The sequence below is a fragment of the Microtus pennsylvanicus genome, chromosome 10, assembly GCF_037038515.1.
Source record: "Microtus pennsylvanicus isolate mMicPen1 chromosome 10, mMicPen1.hap1, whole genome shotgun sequence".
NCBI lineage: Eukaryota > Metazoa > Chordata > Mammalia > Rodentia > Cricetidae > Microtus > Microtus pennsylvanicus.
The window spans coordinates 78,848,163-78,869,128 of NC_134588.1; the positions used below are offsets into that span (position 1 = coordinate 78,848,163).

At 50.3% G+C, this 20,966-nt stretch overlaps 1 protein-coding gene across 2 annotated transcripts in view; it reads right to left on the reverse strand.

Moving 5' to 3' along the window:
• The window catches only part of Grid1 (glutamate ionotropic receptor delta type subunit 1), a 759,372-nt gene that overhangs the window by 619,503 nt on the left and 118,903 nt on the right, over nucleotides 1-20,966 (reverse strand). For both annotated transcript variants that reach the window (XM_075988693.1, XM_075988692.1), the window contains exon 3: nucleotides 3,368-3,652. In XM_075988693.1, the coding sequence (XP_075844808.1) occupies nucleotides 3,368-3,652 (285 nt within the window). The remainder of the gene's footprint in view (nucleotides 1-3,367; nucleotides 3,653-20,966) is intronic.

Consider the following 20,966-nt stretch of genomic DNA (forward strand, 5'->3'; position numbering starts at 1 on the left):
TTCTGCTCTGATCTCACATATGATGCAGATGCTCTGGCCTCAGGTTCTACCAGGGGAAGACTTTCCTAAGATTAAAGGGAGACTGACGGGAAAATGGGGAAGAACCAATCTTCACCACACACACACACACAAAGGAAGGGTCTGTATGTGATGTTCACTAAAGGATTAGCCTGAAGCATGCTGGGTCCATTCTAAGTCACAGTCCCGGCTTGGCAATGACTATGATTGACTGGACACCAGGAAAGAAAACTAAAGCCTAGCAAGAAATAGGATGGTACCTTGGCTAAGTGCATGGGCCTTAGCGCCCAACAGCATCTCCTGAACCATATTGCTTAGGTGGTAAAACGTAGCATAAATGAAATAATGTGTCAAGATGCTTACATATCAGCACTGAAAAGGCTCTAGATCCCAAGTTGCTTCCATTTGACTTGGGGGGGAATAAGAGTATTTACACGCAATTTGCTTCTTAATTGGGCTCATCTGAAACTACACCACCACAGGGGCTCTGGCAACATGAATCCACCATGGCACATGGACATTCCTCGGCTAGTGGATTCCAGTGCCAGTGGATCCACCACATGCCACTCTGAGGGCTGAGTATGCTGTGAGCGTTGTCTACTTTAGCTCACCTAATGGGACTCTGGGAGCAAACAGGCTGGGGTCCTTGTGAGGAAATAGTGAGGCCAAGAAGCAACAGTCTTAGCAGAGGAACTTTTATAGACACAAACGAGCTTCAAAGGTTGTCAGATTAAGAGGCTGATGAACAGGGTGGGCAAAAGCAACAGGGTCCTGTACAGAATGCAATAAAAGAGCTGTGACCTCCAGAGCAACCGACGCCACATGGGTCAGGACCCTGGACAGCACCATCTGCAGGTTGGGGTGGGCTTTGCCTTCCTTCACCTCTGAGGTGCTCCACCCACATCCAGGCCGCACTACTACAATCAGCAGACGTGGTGAGCGGCTTCCAGTCCCTCCCTATACCATGGAAGCCTCCTGGCACCCTAACCATGGCTTTGTGCCCCTGAGCCTCTGCATCCTTCTCAACACAGTGACTTATCCAGTGAAAGCGGCTATGTCACTCAGCATGTTTGCGGGATTAATGATACAGGGCAGGCTTAGCCAAGCACTAAAGCCAACTCCAGGAAAGGTGGGAGAGCATCCTATCAGAGCAGAGAGGTGCACTTTGGGGGCTGTTCAGGTTTGGAGTTGGGGGATGAAGAACATGAGCTAGAAGTGTTTCTGCAAAATGAACCACTCTTCCCAGCTCCCTACCCATCCGAGAGCAGATGTCAGGGCACCCAGTACCCTCATCCTTCTCCACATCTCTCCTCTGTCTTTTTCAAAAACCACTGGAAACGCCCACATCTTCATCCATGAATTTGTCATTCATATGGTGCCAGGCACAGTGCTGAACTACAATGAGAAAGAAAAAAAACCAAGCATATGGCCTTCTCCTCTGGGCGTAACCAGCTCTGCAGGAGCCCAGTAGACAACAGGGAAAAGTCCTCACGAGTGGCAGGCTAAGCCAAGTGGACTGAGGACGGGTGGACAGGTGACCAAGAAGCCAGCTATGCTGGACCCAGGTGGGGGAAGCCCCCTTTTCCTGGAAGTCTGCTATGTGAGTTACATGGAAATGAGAAGAAAGGACAGGGTCTGGATGCGCCTCAGGTACCACTCAGTCTCCAGGAATCACAGAAGGCCAGACAGTGAGCAGGCTACAGAGCTCATCTCCTGCCCTCGCCCCTTGCAGCTGTGGCTTCTTAAAAAACCCCAAGGAGAATGGGGTGTGCAGGCCAGAGACCCTGAGAGGAGCAGATCAGAAAGGGCCTGCATATCCTAGAATATAACATGCCCAGACCCGGGCAGTGGCCACACCTCCCACCAGATCTGGTTCCTGGGGTAAAGCCTGATTTCTCAGAGATACCCTGGGCACATTACTACTATTACAAGGTCTCCAGCCCCTGCAGGACCTGAGACTGAGCAGGTGTTGGAAAGGCCAGTTCCCGGGCACGACAGGAAAATCCCCTTAGCCTTGAGCCACCCTTGTCCCCACCACTACTGCATTTTGATTTCAACACAGTAACTGTTTGCTCTTTCAATTCTTCCTGGAAGGCTCCAAACAGTTTATTTGTTCAAGCACGGAGGACAGTGTCCCAGACTTAGGGAAGCAGAGTCTTTAGGCAAATGCAAACATATGCTGATTTCTTTTCTTAGTTACATTCTTGGCAAAGGGATTATTTCACCGGGAGACAAAGCTGGACTTTAAAGTGTTGCATAGTTCCATCCAAACCTCAGCCAAGGGGACTTCCAAGCCTTGCAAGTGCCCATCAACTCTGACCAGGTATTGGGGTGACTGTGGCTCTAAAGGTGCAACATAGCAATTCTTAAGCGAACCACTTTGGATCCCGGCTGGTAATCACACAAGCATGCATGTAAGATAAACACTGCAGACAGGAATCCATTCCCATGGCAGACTGGACTAGACACATGCATGGACACTGGTAAACTAAGAAGAGGGTACAGGGTGTCCGGGATCAAACCCTGATTGAGATGCTGCACTACAGCTAAGCAAAGTGCTAGCCTCAGGAAGACAGGGTGAAGGGCGTAGGAGACCCTTCTGCAGTGATTCTCAGAATGGCATGAGGCTGGCGATGGTCTCCAAGTAAAACCTTTCTGAAGCACAAATCATGGAAGCCATTTTATCTCCGGACTCGAGCTGATCTATTTACAGAGGCGCTGTCACCAAACATGAAGCGGTTTCTCCCAAGCCCACTCTTGCGGTTTCCTAGCAAGTAAATTATGCTTCCTTCCTCCGAAGAGGTCTTCAGAGCAGCCGTGCACAGTCATACACAGTGTCCCCAGGCCCACTGGCTAAGGTTTCCCTCCTTCCGTTCTTTGTCCCAGCCCAAGACCCTGAAGCAGGGCAGATAGAGGTGGATGCAAATAATAAGTCAAGGCTGGACCAGCATCCAGCATGAGGGGTAACCTTCAGAGAAGATGCCAAGAAGACCCAGGCAGGCAGCCTCCACCGCTGCCTGTAAGCAGCTCTTCAGATCCCTGCCAGCAGTTTATTAATATTTTATTGAAAATTCTAAGATGATTCAAACTTCAGCTGTCATGATAAGGTGATGTTGCTAGGCAACTTTAGTGCCTATCTACAGATCTGTTTTTGCAGCTCTTCTCCAATTCATGAAGCTCAAGGTTGGGCCCTACCACCCTGAGGAAGACTCTGTTCAGACCACCAGCATGGATCTACACCCTGATGGCACTCCAGTTCTGGGTCCCCTGATTGAAGCCTCTGGTGTTAAAAATACCAGCACCCAGCTGTCCCTAAAACCAAGCCTCAGCCCGCCCACCCCAGACTCACCATACTCGCTGTCATAGAACATGACGAACTTCTGCCAGCGCAGCTCTGTCACCAGCCTGAGCATGACGTCATTGAGACGGACAGGTGGTCTTGAAGCCAGTGTGTAGGCCTCACCATCAGGGCTAGGGTTCAGGTGGCAGGCAGTTCGTGGTGAACCCCCGGGGTTGCGCTGGACAAAGAGGTGTGGGATGTGCATGGCATCTGTGAGGGACTGCAGGGCGTTGGCAGATGCACAGCCTGTGGATGTGACCAAGGCCAAAATTCCCTGGGTCATGAGGTCACAGGCTGGAAAGAGAGGAAAAAGACAGGAAGAAATCAGCACGGGCCACGACTGTACAGGCCTCACTCCCACGGCTCCACCCAGCAGCTCATGCCTGTAGCCCTGTGATGTCTCCCCACACAGACCAAGAGCCCAAGAAGGCTAGCAGCTCTCACTAATTAGTTGCTGATAACCTTATACCATGAACACTGAAAACCTTGGTGCAACATGCAGCTACATAATCTCAGGCCCATTTAACAGATGAGGAAAGAAAGAAAGGTCAGAGGTGGCAAAATCATTAACTCCAGAGCAGTCAAAGAAGGGTGGTACAGCAGGGATCCACCCCAAATCTTTCTGATTCACCAAACAGAACTCTCAATTAGACACTGTTTCTCACCTTGGAGCCAGTAGCCAAAATGCTGAGGAGGGACCAAAGATCATACTGGGGAATCTTTATGTCCTGTGTCATGGGCAAAGAATACAGCATGTGCTCTGCAATTGTTGCCTGAACTGAACTGCTTGGATCTGCAAGACCTGGATGACATTATGATGTCAGGAAGACATATACTTACCCCCAGAGGACCTAGAACAGGGAATGGAAGTGGGCAGGAGCCTCAGTCTCCTGGCCAAGTCCACTTGAGTCCTATCACAAGAATACTGGATCAAATCCCAGATGAAGTAGATGGCTCCAGATGCCCAGGATTGCTCAAAAGCCACTTGACAATCACAAAAGAAGAGGCACCCGTAGCTCAGGCAGTTACCAAGGGCACAGAGAAATCAGACTGAGATGACAGCCACCCTTTCTGAGATGACACACTCAGGAGCCTGGACTTTGGAAGTCACCCAATGACTCCAAGGGATACCACCACTAGCCATAAGCTCACACCTATTAGGGACATCAGAGCAGATACAAAGACCCTACTCCCTGAAAACAACTCCCTAAACCAGTTTTGAGGCAAGCCTGTCTTATGGATGCTCTGTGTGATGGCGGGAGTGTGGGAAAGCAGATGCAGTCTCAAAACACAGCCTGTGAATGGCAGAGAGCCATCTGCTACACGCGGTAGGCTTTGAACAACTTTGACAATGCAGATCCTTCGTGGGAGCCCTGGAGTTTATGTAATGCTTCAGACAGGGCTGAGAAGGAGGCGAAAAACAAGAGCGCTCACCCCAAGTGGAAGGAAGTGAAAGGCTGGAAAATATGTGAAGGGGGGGGGGGGTGTTCCCTTCACAGGCTGGCACCAACAGCAGCTTCTCCCATACCAGGGCTTTGCCATACACTCTGGGGAACATCATAGGTGATAACTCAGGCCCAGTCCCCATTGATGCCTCCACTTCACATGCCAAAGGCTAGAGTTGGGGAACAAAGGACATGGGGTCTCTCAAGGATCTCATAGTCACCCAAATGTTCTGCCCCTCTATGCTGGTTTCACAGAAATCCAATCACATTTAATCTATTTAAAGACACCCAGAGAGGAGGAGGGAAATGGCTCTACATATAAAATCTTTGCCCCACGTCATAAGGATCTTAGTTCTGATGCCCAGCACCCAGAAACAAAAGACCACACATTCCTTAGGTGCCCGGAGTTCTTTGAGCTTCATCCATCTTAACCTGTGTATTGTTCAGCTCACATTTAGGAAGTCCTGTTGATGAGACTTCAAGAGTGTAGCTTCTGACATGCCTAGAGCTGCAATCTCAAAGCAAACTCCCCGTTCCTCTGGATCTTACAACCATTCCATCCCTTCTTTCAAAATGATTCTTAAGCCTTAGGTGCAGGAGTTATGTTAAAGACCTATCAGTTGGAACTGGGCTCTACAACTCTGTGTTTTGATTGGTTGTGATTTTCTGTAACAGTCTATCTGTATTGGTTGTGATTTTCTGTAATAGTCTATATGTTGCAAAAAAGAAAAAGAAAAACAAAGCTATGGGCAACTAAGGAATGCTGAACATGAGTCTTCCCCAGGAAGAATGCATCAATTGATTTTCCCAATACCAAATGGTCAGCCCTGAAAATACATTATATACAAATAACACTACACAGACTTAGAAGGTTGTATTTGTATATTCAGGAACACAAACACACATAGGTAGCAACAATCAATGAGAAAGGAAGCCATGAATTTGAAAGAGAGTGAAGGGGAGGGGGTGCATGAAAGGGTTTGAAGGAGGACAGGGGAGAAATGATGCGACTGTATTAGCATCTCAGAATAGAGCACACCTATAATCCTACCAACCCTGTGGCTCTCTGAGCAGCTCCACGAGGTAAGTCAGTGGTGCAGTGAGAGATACTACCTCGGTGACAGAAGCCAGTATCTGATGTTGACCCCTGCATGCACTCACGCACAGGCATGCCTACCTGGGGAACATATGGCTGGCACACCATGCCTGCACTTAATGCTCCTCATTCTATCTCTACATTCTCAGTCACCTGCCTCAGCTCTGCAACTCAGCTTGCTGCATACACATTCTTGCTTCGGGACTGAATCAGCCTCCCCAGCTGACCAAACCCTTCTTTCAAGATACCCACACTTTCCTTTCCTCGCCATGGCACTTCACATGGCCTCTATAGCCCCCTGACCCTCCTTGGTCCCTCCAGCTCAAGGAGGACAAGAATGATCTCTGCCATGCTCATCACACACACAGACACACACACACACAGACACACACACACACAGACACACACACACACACATCACACACAGTGGGAAAATCATGGCAGCTCATAAAGATTTGTGCAAGGATACAGTGTGGATCCTGATGTTTTCATGCCCTGTGCTCCTCATTCCTCTCTGAGCACCTATCCAGACCATGGGAACAGTGCTAGATCCAGAAATGTAAGAGGACACTCGGTGGTACCCAGAAAACACTGCAAACCTTCAGAAAGATGCAAATAGGTGTGTGGGTATAGAAGTGCTAGACCCTAAAAGCACACACAACCTTTACAGCTGTGCACCAAACACCATAACAATATGGGTAAGTACTTGTCATAAAAAAGGTACATGAAAATCATACAAAAATACATGTATTATGTATTTTACAACGTCAATTAAGTAAAATTCAATATGTATGAAAGAAAGACTAGAAAGAAAAAATGCAAAATGTTCAAAGTGAGAGCAATTTGGGACTGCTTTTCTTTTTTTATTTTCCTATATTTTGCCAGAATTTCATGACATGAATAGGTAATTGATTTTTAAAAAAGCAGAAAGAATCCTCCAATGATGGATAAGTGGAGAATCATGGAGGAAAGAGGGCTACTGTGTGAGAATTTCCTCTGCGCCAGCTCTGTGGAGCATTTGATATGTATGAATCCATGTTGTTCTCATTATAGCCACTTAGGAAACAGCTTTTTGCTTCTGCTTCAGAGATAATAAAACAAGAGGCCACACAAGCATCAAGGGATGGGGCTAGATGAAGGTGAACTGCCAGGCCATTCCCAGGCTGCAACAGACATGGCTGAAATGCTTCTGAGACATGGTCAAGAGAAAAAAAATGTATGCTGATTGCTATGTGATAGAAACATGACTTCAAATAAGACAAGAAACCCAAATGGCGAAGGCACCATGATAGTAAATGGATTGCTCTTTGATTGTCTCTTCAATACTAAGACACTGCATTAAGATCTTTTCAAATAAACTGAACAGTGACAGACTTAATGGTCCAGGAACTCCATCTCCTGTACCCTTTCTACAAGCCATCAGTTACTCCTGGCTTATCACCCATCTCCCCAGCTCTCTCTTAAGTCACCACCTGACTTCCATTGTAAGCCAGCTCCCTAATCTATATACACCAAACTCTGAAGTCACAAAATATTGAGCCTCAGTTTACCCATTTGTACATACATGCCACTGAACACCAAGGTTAGGCTCCTTCCCTCCTGTCTATTTCACGTAAATGCCCAACACACCAATAGCATATATGTCTCTCCTTGTGTACTTTGTATCTTCCCAGGACAAATGTTCTCTGGTCTGGCAAGAGGAAAGAGAAAGGAGGTTTTCTAGGATGCAGGAGATGTAGTTAAGTGGTTGGCATCAGAATCTCAAATGAAGTTTTAAACCAATAGGGTACAGTATGATGAAGACCCAAGGATTGTGCAAAATTGCTCACCACAAGCTACCTCACCAGAGCTGGGAATAGCATAAGAGTCTCAAAAACACAAGTTCCCATTTTGTCCATCTGGTCAGCAGCCATGTAGCCATGGGCACAAACTCCTTTCTGAGCCTCAGTGTTCCAGTCAATGGAGATGGGCGTCTCCGCTTACTGACTCAGAAGGCCAATCGCAAGTGCCTTCTCCACCCCGCACAAGGACGGTACCAAACAGACATCAGTTTCCTTCCTCTCTCCAGGGACCCTCCCTATCTTCCTCCAGCAACACCTGCACCCAAGTCATGCCCAGGACCTTAAGAAGTACCTGTTACCAAGGGGTGTGGAGACTCACCCCATCACTTTGGAGCCTGAGGCAAAAAAACTGTCACGAATCCAAGGCCTGCCTGGGTTACACAGTGAGTTACAGACTGGCCGAAGCTACACAGCAAAACCCTGTCTCAGAACTCCCCTTTAAAAAGTCACCCAGACTTTGGAGAAGAGGAAAACAGTAAACAAGTGACATGAAGCTATTAGGGGATAAACTATGGAAAGGAGGGGACCTGCAGGAAGGAGCAAAATATGGAAGAAGGGAGGGGAACAAGATGCCATGATGAAACATAAGCTAAACTCAAAACTCATTTCTTTTTCCAAAAGTAGTAGCCATAAGACTTAAGAGCCATGCTGCCGCTCCCACCTGTGCAGACAGCCTCTTCCTTCAAGGGGCATGGTGGCCCCTCCTATGACAACCTGTGGTATAAAACAAGCACCCAGCCTCTGGAGCAGGGAGGATTATTAAGGCTGGAAGTCTCTCCCAGGCGCTAATGGAGAGGCCCAGTGTGAGTCAATTTTCAATCCACTGTGAATGGCCGGCTAATTGGGGCACTGTTGAAATGATGATTATTTGGAGGCTTCTAACATAAAAATAATAAGATCAAAATACATCAGATCAAAGCCAAATCAGCTATTAGCTTAATCAAGGTTGTGTGAGATGGGATGTTACACAGTTCATACAGCGCTTGTGCCGAGATGTTGAGCAGACCTTGAGCTTACAGTGCAGGGACCCGCTGTGGGGCTGGCAGAGGAGCTGGCCTTCTCTGGGGGTTGCTCTCCTCCACCACACACCTCCCCCCAAATCAAGTACAGATGACAGCACCCACTTCACAGAGGGGTTCTAAGTGTAAACTCCAGGTGGGCAAGAATTGCTGCCTGCTGCGCTTTGTCCTGCCCTGACATACAGAGACCCAGCAGGCTGTAAGGACAAGTGCCAGAACATTGTGGGCCCAGACATTTCCTTGCTCTTCCATCTTTATGTGTAGGGTCCCACACACTACCGAGCACATGGCAGGAACTCCACAGTCCAGACTTTCCAGATGAAGCTCAGCAGCGCTTCCGCAGGTCTCAGGAGGATAACTGACTTTGATATCGTTCTTTTCTCCCCGTATCATAGGCCATAAAGCTGATTTCTGCCTTGATCGCCATGCAGGTCCAATAGATTGGTAAGTGCTCCCTGAGCACAAACGTCTCATCCGCAGGAGGGAGGAAGAAGTAGAAATGCCTTGCAATGAGCAGCAGTTCCAGGTTCCTGTCTGGGGGTGCACAGAGTCTCCACAGAGGTCTCTAAACCAGTCGGTAGCACTAGGTTCCCAGAAATAAGGAGGACAGAGACTTCTTGGAGCTCTTAATTCACAATCACACGACCAGCAGCCTCCCCTGAGAGGATGACCACAGCCGAGCATCTGGGTAGGACACATCACTTCACAGAATAGACTTTTGGTAATGTTCACCCTAGGTCCTGTGGCCAGGGCCATACAACTAAGGAGATCAGAACCGTGCCGCTAGGTCCTTCCATAGACAACGAAGGAAAGGGATGCTGAAATAGGGTCCAAGACTCACAATTGACTATCCAACCCTTGCTTGGATAGAAATGCCTGTCACAGCAAGCTCGGCATTCCAGGGAAGGAACAGGCAAGTGGGAATAAGGCTTCAGTCCCCACTGACAGAATTCCTCAGCTCAATGAGCCCTGGGTATCTGCCTATAGGAGAGGGCTAAAACAGAGCAGCCTCCAGGTATGAAGGTCATGGACACTGGCAAGGACACTCTTCTCTAATCCACAGGTGGGTGAGGTGATGCTCCAGGGACTTCTGCTGAAGGAGAGTCTCCAATCTGGTCTGTCTCACCCAGCAGTGAGGCTGGTCATTATTACCCTTCTATAACCGTCTTCCAGCTACTCCGACTGTCTCAAGGCCAGGGACAGTGACTCCTGCTCCCCCCAGATAAGCCAAACCTGTCCTTGTGGGGGGCCCTGCTCCTCTGAGGTCTCGGGTCTACAGCCCTGAATTAACTGGCCTCTGGGTTCCACGTTAATGAGCAAGGGAATGTCTCCAGAAAGACCAAGCAAGAGAGAGCCTCCACCTGGAGCAGTGGCAGCCTCCTATGGGTCCTGTGGTTCCGTCCTGTTTGCCAGGCTCAGCTGGTCTCTGCAGGTGGCAGAAAGGAGAGGCAGGCTGGAAATGGACCCAGGTCAGGCCTGCCCACCCAGGAGCTAAGGTCTCCGCAGGGAGTCCAGCACCTCTGCCTGCCCCACCATGCCCACAAGCAGCAGCAGAGCTCTTGGGGCAGCTTGTGCCCTCTCTCCCGAGCCACCCCTGCTACCTGTACCCTGCCCTTCCTCCTTTCAACCGGCACTGGCTTTATGAATATTTGAATTCTAATGGCTAATGCTTTAAATTAAGGTAGCATTTATAAATACTTGATAGCCCATGAATAATTGACCAAATTTAGTATTGTCATAACTCATAGTAAATTATTGATCTATGGAGAATAAATATTTTTCATCTTTTATTAAGACATGGAAAGGGTAAACAAAACCACAGGCCGGGGGGCTTTGGAGGCAGGGCTGTAGAAGGCCTGCACTGGATCCGTGGCCCTGGAGCACACAGGTCCTTCCCCAGTGCTCCCAATGGGACATGAAGTCATCACACACACACCCGACCCCGGTCATTCACTGCCTTCTTTATCACTGCCTCCCTCCCTGGTCTCCTGGAACCCAGCTCCATGCTGCAGTTCAGCTAATAGCTTTGCCTTGCTCTTAGAGACAAACTAGAAGTGATGATCGCACACTCACGAGCCTTTCTACCCAAGGCTGAGGAAGGAAGCGCCCAAGACCAGTCCTGCAAATGCCTGGCTCTGCCTTCTCCCACGTCCTATACTTAAGGACATGGAAACATTAGGCTTCCTTGCACATTTACTTTTGAGCATTGGACCCTAGCCCTGTGGAAGCTTCTACAGTTACTGTTCCAATTCAGAACCCTCCCCTGAGTTTCTAACTCCAAACCAGTCCTGACCTGATAAAGCTCATACTTGACAGGGGAGAGTCCCAGGGGTGTCAGAATGTTTCTCCACTTTCGGGAGCCAGGTATCCCCAGTCACCTGTTCTTGACCTGTCTCGCCTTCAGCGAGTCCGACATACTTCATCTCCCAAGTACACTCTGAGTCTCCTCCATTCCACTGCCTCATCCTTGGCCCACACCCTAGCCCCTCTGCAGCAGCCCTGCGTACATCTAACCACTCAAACAGAACTTAGCGACTGGGCCCTCATGAAGCACCAACCACAGGGTGCTGGCCCCATACAAAACCACATTAGCTTCCCAGCATCTTCAAAGCAAAACGGAAAGCTTAACACAGCCTCGTGCAATCCCTAACAGGTGCCCTATACCCTAATGAGCCGGAGCATACACAGCCACCTCAGTATCCAGCTCTTGAGGCTCCTGGGTCTCCCCAAGTACTCCCAAGAAATATATGGTGCTCCTTCACACACCGTCTACCCAACCTCCTTCCATCTGCTCCACGGGTAACCAGTCCTTCCGGAGAACTTTTGCAGTACCTAATCTTTCTGCGCTGCAATTTGCTTCAGACCATGACCAAGATTTACCACTGTGGAGTGTATGACCACTATTCCCAGTCTCCTGCCCTTGCTACTGGTGTGGTGTGGTGTGGTGTGGTGTGGTGTGGTGTGGTGTGGTGTGGTGTGGTGTGGTGTGTGTGTGTGTGTGTGTGTGTGTGTGTGTGTGTGTATGAAAGCACCTGTCAGCTCGATCTTTCAGACCCTGGCCAGTGCCCATGCTGCAGAGCAAGCAGCAACCTTTTTTTTAATACCAATTACCCTAAAGCAGGAGCAGTGTAAGAGACTGCACAGGCAAAAGCCAGAGCTTTCCCGCTAGCCAAGCCACTTCAAAGGAAAAGCCCACCCAGAGACCGGGAATTTTTTTTTCTTGTTTGTTTGTTTTGGGTTTGGGGGAGGGCTTAATTGTTTGTTTTTCAAGACAGTGTTTCTCTGTCTAACAGTCCTGACTGTCCTGGAACTAACTCTTGTAGACCAGGCTGGCCTCAAACTCACAGAGATCCACCTGCCTCTGCCTCCTGAGTGCTGGGATTAAAGGCCTGTGCCACCACCGCCTGGCAAGAGACCAGGAATTCTTAACACCAATCTGCATGCCACTCTAAAGAGGGGTGTCCAAGGGAATAGTAGCAAAAACAAGAGAACTGAAACCCAACCCAGCTGAGTAGAGCCAAGAGCAGCAAGGCCAAAGGGTCCCACAGGACCAGCCCTGGACTGTAGCCAGGGCAGGTGAGCAGCAAAGGCAGAGGACTGCCTGGAACCAACAAGGAAGGTGGAGAAGAGTCAGCGGCGCCACAGGGTCTCTGGAGCCTCATCCCTCTGCCAATTAATGAATCAAAACGGATTCCCTGCTCCCGCGGGCTGGAAAGGCAGGGAACACTGGGTGGGAGTGTGCGGCTTATTTATAACTCTCCCGCTCCTCGTTAATGACTTTTACTGCTCTGCCAATGGAACACCAAGCTCCCGGCCGGGATTCACACGGAAGCCTGCTCTGGGGAAGTTATATCAGGACAGGATGAGTCCCTGGCATGCCAGCAAAGCACATTCTTGTCTCCGAGAACCTCGAAAGCTCAAGCTCTCCTGCAGCTCTCTTCGAACCCAAGCTCAAGGGTCCTCCAGGACACCTCCACTTGCTCCAAACTTCTGCTTCACTCAAACCAGGGGATAATCGATGCCAGGGCAGCTTTCAAGCTCTCCATTCTACAGACCGAAGCTCAGCATCCAGCATGGCCCTGAAATACCTGCCATGGCCTCACTGCCTAGGAATCAAAACTCACTTATAGCATCCACCACCACCCTCAATCCACACACAGGAGGACACCAGCCCTTTCCAAAACTCATATGCCCTGTGCTCTCAGCCTGTGCATTCAGTGCTTAGACTAACCCTATAAGTTTGCACATGCTGGCTGCCTTTCCTATAGTGTCTTTCCTCCTCTGCCTTAGATGCTTCCTACTTGTCCCCAAACCCCTTCCAAATCCCTCCTCCTTTATGAAATTATTGGACTTAAGCTTGCTGGGTAAAATCAACCATTTCTTTTCCTGTAAGTCTAAGAATACTTTGTCCTTTCATATACTACTGAGCATATATTACACTGCTTCCTGTCTGATATTTAAGGTCCCAAGTAGAAAGAGTGAGGCAGACGGCTTCCTAGACTCAGGGCCTGATGCAGAGATGCTCACGGGATACTGGATGACACAACATGTATGCAGAAGCACAGGTGTGTACATGCCAATCCTTTGACATATCAGGGTTTCAAGGTAAGGTGACCCAGAGAACCAGAGGCAAGAGGAAATCAAGCCTTGTCCAAAAGCAGGGCTGGCCTTGAGCACCCCACGAGAGGAAGGATCCTGGGCTTCCAGGTCTTCTGGATTTAGACCATGCCTGTTCCTGTGTGGATGAGACATGCAGTCCTCCACAATTGACTTTGTCTAATTCTGCTCAGGTCCAAAGCTGAGAACCTCAAGAACAGCAGGGCTGTGCTGGAGCTGTCAAAGGAAGGGATGGACAAGCAGCCCAACCTGAGGACAAATGGACCCATAGAGACCAAAGATGGGACAGGCTGGAGCCCTAAACAATGCTGAAGAACTGGCTCAGAGGGGACAGGTAGGACCTGGGCAGCACAGGCACTCCAGGGACTCAGCTCTGGGGACATGGGTTAAGGAATGAAAGAACACAAAGTGCCAGGGAACACCCCTGTGTGGTCACAAACAAGCAGGCTAGCCAAGGAGTCACAGTGTAATGAGCAAAGGAAAATGTTGTCGCTGTTATTTTGGTGGTGGTGGAGAGAGGCAATCCCTGCCATAAGCCCAGCAGCTGCAGGCCCACCCACCACACAGATAACTGAAATGCAGGCCTGCCTGGGAGGTGGGTGCTATACCCCCTTCTAGACGAGAGAACTGAGAGCAGGCAGCCAAGCTGAGTGCATTACCAAAACCCACAGGGGTGAAATTTCCAAGCTGCTCAATTTCTGTTTCAGAAGACAGAGGAAAGAAGGCAACTGGTAGTGTCTAAAGCCATGTCTGGTGTGTGGTTGGTGTGCTGAAAAGGCCTGCCTTCTGCTCTTAGTATGTGTCCTTCTCAGAGTGTGTGAAGAGACACAGTGAAGTCGGGAGGGGGTGTTGAGGACCTGGGGCCAATTCCATTCAGTGTGTACAGGAGTTGACATTACAGTGACATTCCTTGGGCATTGTCATGGCTTGCTCTCATGTTCTTGCGCTCACGGCTTGGTCCTCAGCAGGGAGGCTGTAGATGAATTAAGTGGTGTGGGCTGATGAAGGAAGTTACATAGCTGGAGGCAGGTTCTGGTCTCACTCTGCTTCCTGACAACCCAAGGGTTAAGAATCTCCTCTGTCATGTGACATGCTCCTGCCCTCAGGGTCTTCTGCTCAAGTATCTGAGACCAAGCAGTCACAGGTGAAGCCTCTGAATCCACAGGTAAAATAAAACTCCTCCCGTAAGTAGTTCCGTCGGTCATTTGGACACGGGAGTGAGACTAGCCACTAGCACAGAAATCAACCTTCAAGAGAAAGGGGTGTTGTTTAGCTCTCCTTCCTGGAGGGTCAAGAGAATTACTTGATATCTGACCCTCTGAACCTCTGGCAAGAGCCAGACTTCAAAGCAGAAACTGGGGAGCAGCGGAGACCACAAAGACTGGCATCCTCGCATTCTGAGAGCATGTCTCCAGTGACCTAAGCCACTCCCATAAGCCCTACATCTTATAGGCTTTCAGCGCCTCCCAATAGCACCCTGAGGTCCAAGCACTTGCACTGGGGGGGGGGGGGCCTGTGAAGGATTGCCCACATTCAGGGCTCTACTGGGGAAGCGATGGGTGAGGTTACAAACCCCTCTAGAATCACAGCTCTCATTAGAAAAGCCCAAGTCCCTCTTAACCAGACATTCACAGTCTAGGCCTAGCTCAAAGGAAGAGCAGTGTCCCTGTGTCTGTGGACGTACAGCTCCCAGAAGCAACTCCTCCCCTGCAGGCAGTGTCCACCACACTCCTTAGCTGGCTCCGGGAAGACCTGCCCTCCAAGCTCTTCTCCTGGCAACTCTGGCAATAGCCTGGTCTCCTAGCAACAGACCATTCAGAGGTCCCTGGACACTAGGCCTGAGGAACCAGACGCGAGCTAAAACATTCATGGCCAGCCAGATAACAGAGCCTGTCTTCAGCCTGCCCACTTCCTCAAGAATCTCCAAAACCACCTCCAGTCACCATCTCTCCTCTGTGATCTCCTGAAAGGCAAGACCACCAGACACCTGGCCTTAATCCTAACCCAAGAAATCCATTTTAGATCCCAGTGGCTCCCCCAGATGTGAAACTGATGCTTAGCTGAGTTGCTGTCACCCTTTCCCACCCCAGCCTAGATTTGACTTCCTCGGGATTTCTTCAACTATCCCTCCATGGTTTCCGGTCGTTTGTGCTTTCTCTCACTGTGTGACATGTGTGGTATGCAAGCATGGGTACTGGTGTAGTGGGGGCCTTGAAAGCATTATTGTTCCATTGGTGCCCACACCACTCCCCGAGATCAGGCCAGATGTACTGAGAGCCCCTGATCCAGTGCTTGCCCCAGGTCCTACCTCCAAATGCACCCACAAACCAGGTCTGCAGTGTTCCTTCCAAGAAAGGTGGGGCAGGCCCGATCCTTCCAGCCTTCCCAGGGCCAACTCCAACGTTTGTTACTGATCCCTCTTTTTGGCCATCAGACATCTAAGGGCAACTTCCTGGTTCCCAGGTGCCATGTAGGAACCTAGAGGTTCTGCTGTGGCAGCTCCCTGTGGCTTCCTGTGTCCGCAGCTTCCTGATTATAAGTTAACATCAGTGTGCCCTTCTAAGCTTTGGTTCACTGCTAAGCCCTATAATCCCCCAGACCCTGGGAAGTGCCTGCCTCCTTCTTCCCAAGGCCTCTAACCATTCTTCCTGCTTTATAGATAGTATAGCTCACAGTCACTTTTTGTTCAAGGATCTATCACTTCCTAGGCTGAGCTACCTAAGGACATCTCTGTCCCTAGCACCTGGTACAGCAAAATGATACTAGGTATACCAGCCATCATGAAAACAGCCAAAGATGACTATACCTAGCAAGTAAACCTTGGAGGTCACCCTGTGGGTGCCAGGACAAGCAACCAGAAGGATACCCACACACCTTGCTCCCTCCTAAATATGCTAACTATGAGTGGCTACGCCCTCTGCTCCATGGCCTGTCACCTGGTGCGGCCATGACTGAAGCACTGACCTCCCCAGTGAGCACAGTTTCTCAAACAGGCAGAGTTGTGCCTACATTCCCAGTACTAGGCGCTACCCAAAGTAGGGTAGCCCAGTTCCATCCTCTACCTTCCTGTGGTAGCTGTGCCCAGTGCCCTAAATGTGAGCCTTAAGCTCAATGCTGCTAATTTCACGGTACTCCCTAAATATGGGAACAGCAGCTCCCTCTTTGGGGACCTCTACAGCCCTAGCTGCTTTCCCTTTGCCAGTCTGCCGCTCCTCTTCTCACGGCTGCCATCAGTCCCTATGTACCTTGTACCTTGCAGCCAAGGCCAGGGAGATAACCAGCAAGGGAATCCCATGGCGCTTTCACTCGCCCACATCCTCTGGCTAAATGAAGACAGGAGGGAAGGGAGCTGAGAGTGAAGAAGGGATACCGTCCCCACCATTCCAAGTCATCTTGCCTAGACAAGCCCAAACAAGCTGTGCTTGCATTTGCTGGCCAAAGCCCTTCCTCGGGGGACTGTGACCAGATGGTGGATGGGACTGCTGAAGTGTCTCTTAAACACTAGCTCCATCCGCCAGCCCGCCAAGGCTCTTCCAGGGACAACCACGGCAGGACAAGACTAGAGATTTCACCACCCCAGCTCTGCACTAAGCCCACAGCCCAGGCTGCCCCCTCCCCGCCCCCGCCACTCATAGGAATCTTATGCTTCCAGCCTTATGTTGTAAAAAGGGAGGGAGGGAGGGAAGCGAGAATGGCAATCATAGTACAAACACCGTACAACTGTCCTGAGATGACAGCCTAGGGCACAAAATATGCCTTGTGTAAATTCTAAAATATTTCCCCCTTGGGGAGTGTCCATTATTCATTTAGTCTTTCACTTGTCAAGCACTGATGCAAAGGGCACCCGGGAACACAGCTACGAGAGTGGCTGGCCGCTGTATAGCCTCTGAGGGTGGAAACACAAAGAATGACGCTTCCCTTCCCATCGCAAACAACTGGGGAAGCCAGGGGCAAGTCTCCAGGTCTGGGGTCGCACCGCCTGTGCCCAGAGCTTTTGTCTCATGCTGCACGGATATGGCTCTTGCTGAGCCACCTCTCTGAGCTCTGCCCAGACTCGGTTATTGTGGAAAACCGCATGGGTTAATCCCAGGGATGTCTCAGCCACGTCAGTGTGGCCACCTTACCCAAATGACAGAGTCTGAATCCTGGTCACCAAGGAAAGAACTCAGCCATGTCTAGAAACAAGGGAGACCTAAACCAGCCAGAGCCAGGTCTGGTTAGCAAGACACAATGTCCACAGCGTTTCTCTGCTTGTCATGGCTGCTTCTAAGCAGCGTGCTCAGGTGCCATGAGGAAGGTGAAGGGTGAGAGGCTGATACCTGGGCCCAGGGCTCCAGTCCTTCCTCCTCATAGCTCTTTATCCCATCATAGCAACACAGTCTCGGAAACCATGGAGCTCGTCCTCCGTTAGAGAGAACACGTGCCTGCCACGCCAATGTGACTGTCTGAAAGGAACACCTTCAGAAGGAGGAGTCGCTCAAGACAAGGTAAGCCAAATTCCATAGCCAGCTTCCCTGACCCAACCCCCCACACCATGGAAGCATCCGCGGCGCCTTCGTGACTTGGGCACAGCCAAAGCATTCCTGGCCAAGCAGGATGCCCGCTGAGCACAAACTCTTGGATCTTCTGAGAAAGTGCCCAGCTGGCCAGGGACATTACCCATCTCAGCCTCCAGGTGCTCTGGAGCAGATGGGGAGAGAACTCAGGACTCTCCTGCAGCCCGCAGGGATGAGAGGGGATCTTTGCCAGTGATAATGAAAATTTTCATAGTAGCAGATGCTCGGGGGAAATTGAAAAACAATACAATGAAATTCTCAACCCTGAGAGGGGAACTTAAGAGAAACCTGGCCACCAGCGAGGCTTGATTTTCCCACCAACACTCCTCTTGCCTTAGGAAGACAGACTGGGAAGCATTGTTTTCCCAGCAAGTGATCAAACTGCCCCCTGGAGCCCACCAGGAATCTCTCCAGTTGCTTCCTGTGTTCCCAGTCTAGGGCTTAGGCTGGAAATCAGAATTGATGCAGCTCCAGCCCACACCCCCACAAACTGTCTAGAGGATACCAGAGGGAACATGGGCCCGGATTCAACAGCGGAAAGGGGTAGGAGTCACACAGCTGGAGGTGACTTGGGGGCTCTAAGAGACTGCAGCAGGAAAAGGGGACAAGCCAGGCAAGCAGCTGGAACGGGCAGAGGAGAGGCCCAGAGGCCTCCACAGATCTGCAGGGAATGGACAGGCACACAAGGGTGAACAAGGAGTCCATGTTGTTCGATGAAGGGGAAACGAGCTCCTTAGGAGAGGGTTTGGATGCTTAGCTGAGGCCTTCGTTACTGATCCCAGAAGCCGCAGGGAGCTTCAGCAGAAGACGTGCTCAGAGCTTTCTCTGGAAAGGCGGCTCCGTGGAAAACCAACAGGGAAGCTGAATCCTCTTGCCTCCTCCCCTGAAAAGAAGGAGGGCAGAATGCACAGGGTGGGCAGCGGTGAGGTATGAGCCAGGCAGAAGCCCTGAGGGAGGAGGGGAGGTCTGGGACCAAGGTCCAAAAATCTAGGCATCACCAGGAAGTCAAAAGGACTGGGTCAGAAGCGCCTGCCCAGCTTATATTCGATTTCTAGCACCTTCCAAGCTCCCCTTTGTAGCGGTACAGTTGGAATTTAGCAATGTGAGGTCTCTTCCCAGGTATGAATCTCCCTGTGACAAACAGAGGAAAGCAAGCAAGGCAGGAAATCAAGCTCACAGTCGTCCCCCAGCACAGCTTTCTGCCTCACTCCAGGCAGTTGACCCAGGGAACAAGGAAAGGCAGGAGCCCGGGAGGGCAGCCCAAACCTGAAATGAACAAGTCAGCTCTTCAGTCTCCGGTCAATACCTGAGCTGTGTGCAGAGGCTTCTGAGAAAGGGGGATCCGATCTGAGTGTCCAGGGATCAAGAATTTGTGGGGAAGTGAGTCGGAGTGGAAAGGAAAAGCAGAGCCTTCATCCTGCGCTCATAGAAGTCCCACGGAGCCCTGCATTCTTGGGCCAAGCTAAACCCAGGGGCCAGACAATGCCAGCAACTTGGCAGCTGGAGAAAGGTGGGGATGGTGAAAGGCACTGACCTCCTGGAGAGGTGGCCCTGCAATGTCCAGTATCAGGCTTCCAGGAGACTGACTCCAGAGGCTTATCGCTAGCATTGGTCACATCCAAGACCTCAGAAAGGGGCAGAGTGCACAAGACATAAGAACAGTGTCACAAAAATCTCCAAGCTGGTGGGCACAACTGACACAGCCTGCACCCTTCCCTGGGGCCCAGCTAGACGGTGGCAAACAACCTTTTGTCAGCACCAAAGCATCAGATCCACACGGGACAGGAGAGAGGGGTGCCTGGTGCACAGTCAAATTCACACCACCACCTGATGGATGCACGCTCAGGCCACTTCTAATTCCCGAGGGCAGGCACAGCTCAGGTTACAGGCTGTCCACTCCTATTCAGAGCCAGGCTTGGGATACACATGCCATGAGGCAGCAGCTTCTAGAAGGCAGAGGATATACCGTGATCATGTAATTTGCACCCCCTCAAGAGACACTTTCCCTCTAGAAAAAGATACCCCACACAAAATGGCTGGGACTGGAAGGTATAGTAGGTAGAACTGGGGCCTGGCCATGGAAGTGCAACACCCTCCCCCATACCAATACCTTCTCTAGAGAGCAGGAATCCTGCATCAGAGAGACAAATGGACAATGGCAGAAAAACAGTTGCCAGGGCCCACAGCAGAAGCGAAAAGGGACATGGCCCTCCAAAGGCTCTCCAAGCTTACACCAGCCACACACAGACACGTGCTGCATGGGCCACGATGTGCCCACCTAGCTACTTTGGAGACGTTCCCATGGGGTGCAGACGCTACGCTAGTCATCCCCAGCGAGTAGATTTGTTGGGATGTGGGGAATGATTCTGGAGATACAGGCTAAAACTCTAGCCTTCCTCTGCCCTGTGTGCTCTGTCCACAAGATGCTCCACCACCATTAGGAGCGGCTTAGCTCCACCCCTTAGGTAGATGCTCCCCCTCCCCCATCCCAAACAATTGCTCAATTCTTCATTCTCCAATTAGTAGCACGCGTGTAGGAACACAGTGACACAGTGAGCAAAGCAGAGAGGGATCTAAATTATTGGGCAAACTGCCCTGTGCCCGGCAAGCCCCTTCCTTTCCTCTTTCATTCACTTGGCAATTGTGAAATAAAGATTATTTCATGACTCCATGTTCAGAGCAAGACACTAAGTGAAGGAGGTCACTTGTTCAAGGTTATGCAAGAACCCAGTGGAAACTGAGTTCAATTCAAGTAAATCCAACTCCACAAAACTTTGGCTCTTCCAAGTGGCACAGGTGAGGAGAAGGGACCAGCAACCAATAGGTGAAGATGAAAGACCAGTAGGGAAAGACTAGAAACCAGGAGATTAAGGCCAGAAAAAAATCAAGTGGCCAGAAACAAGCAAACGGAGACCACAGACAAGCAGGTAAAGATCAAGAACCAGAAGGCAAAGACCATGAACCAGCAGGTCAAGTCCAGGGACCCACAGATTGACCAAAAACTAACAGGTAGTGACCAGAACCAGCAGGTGAA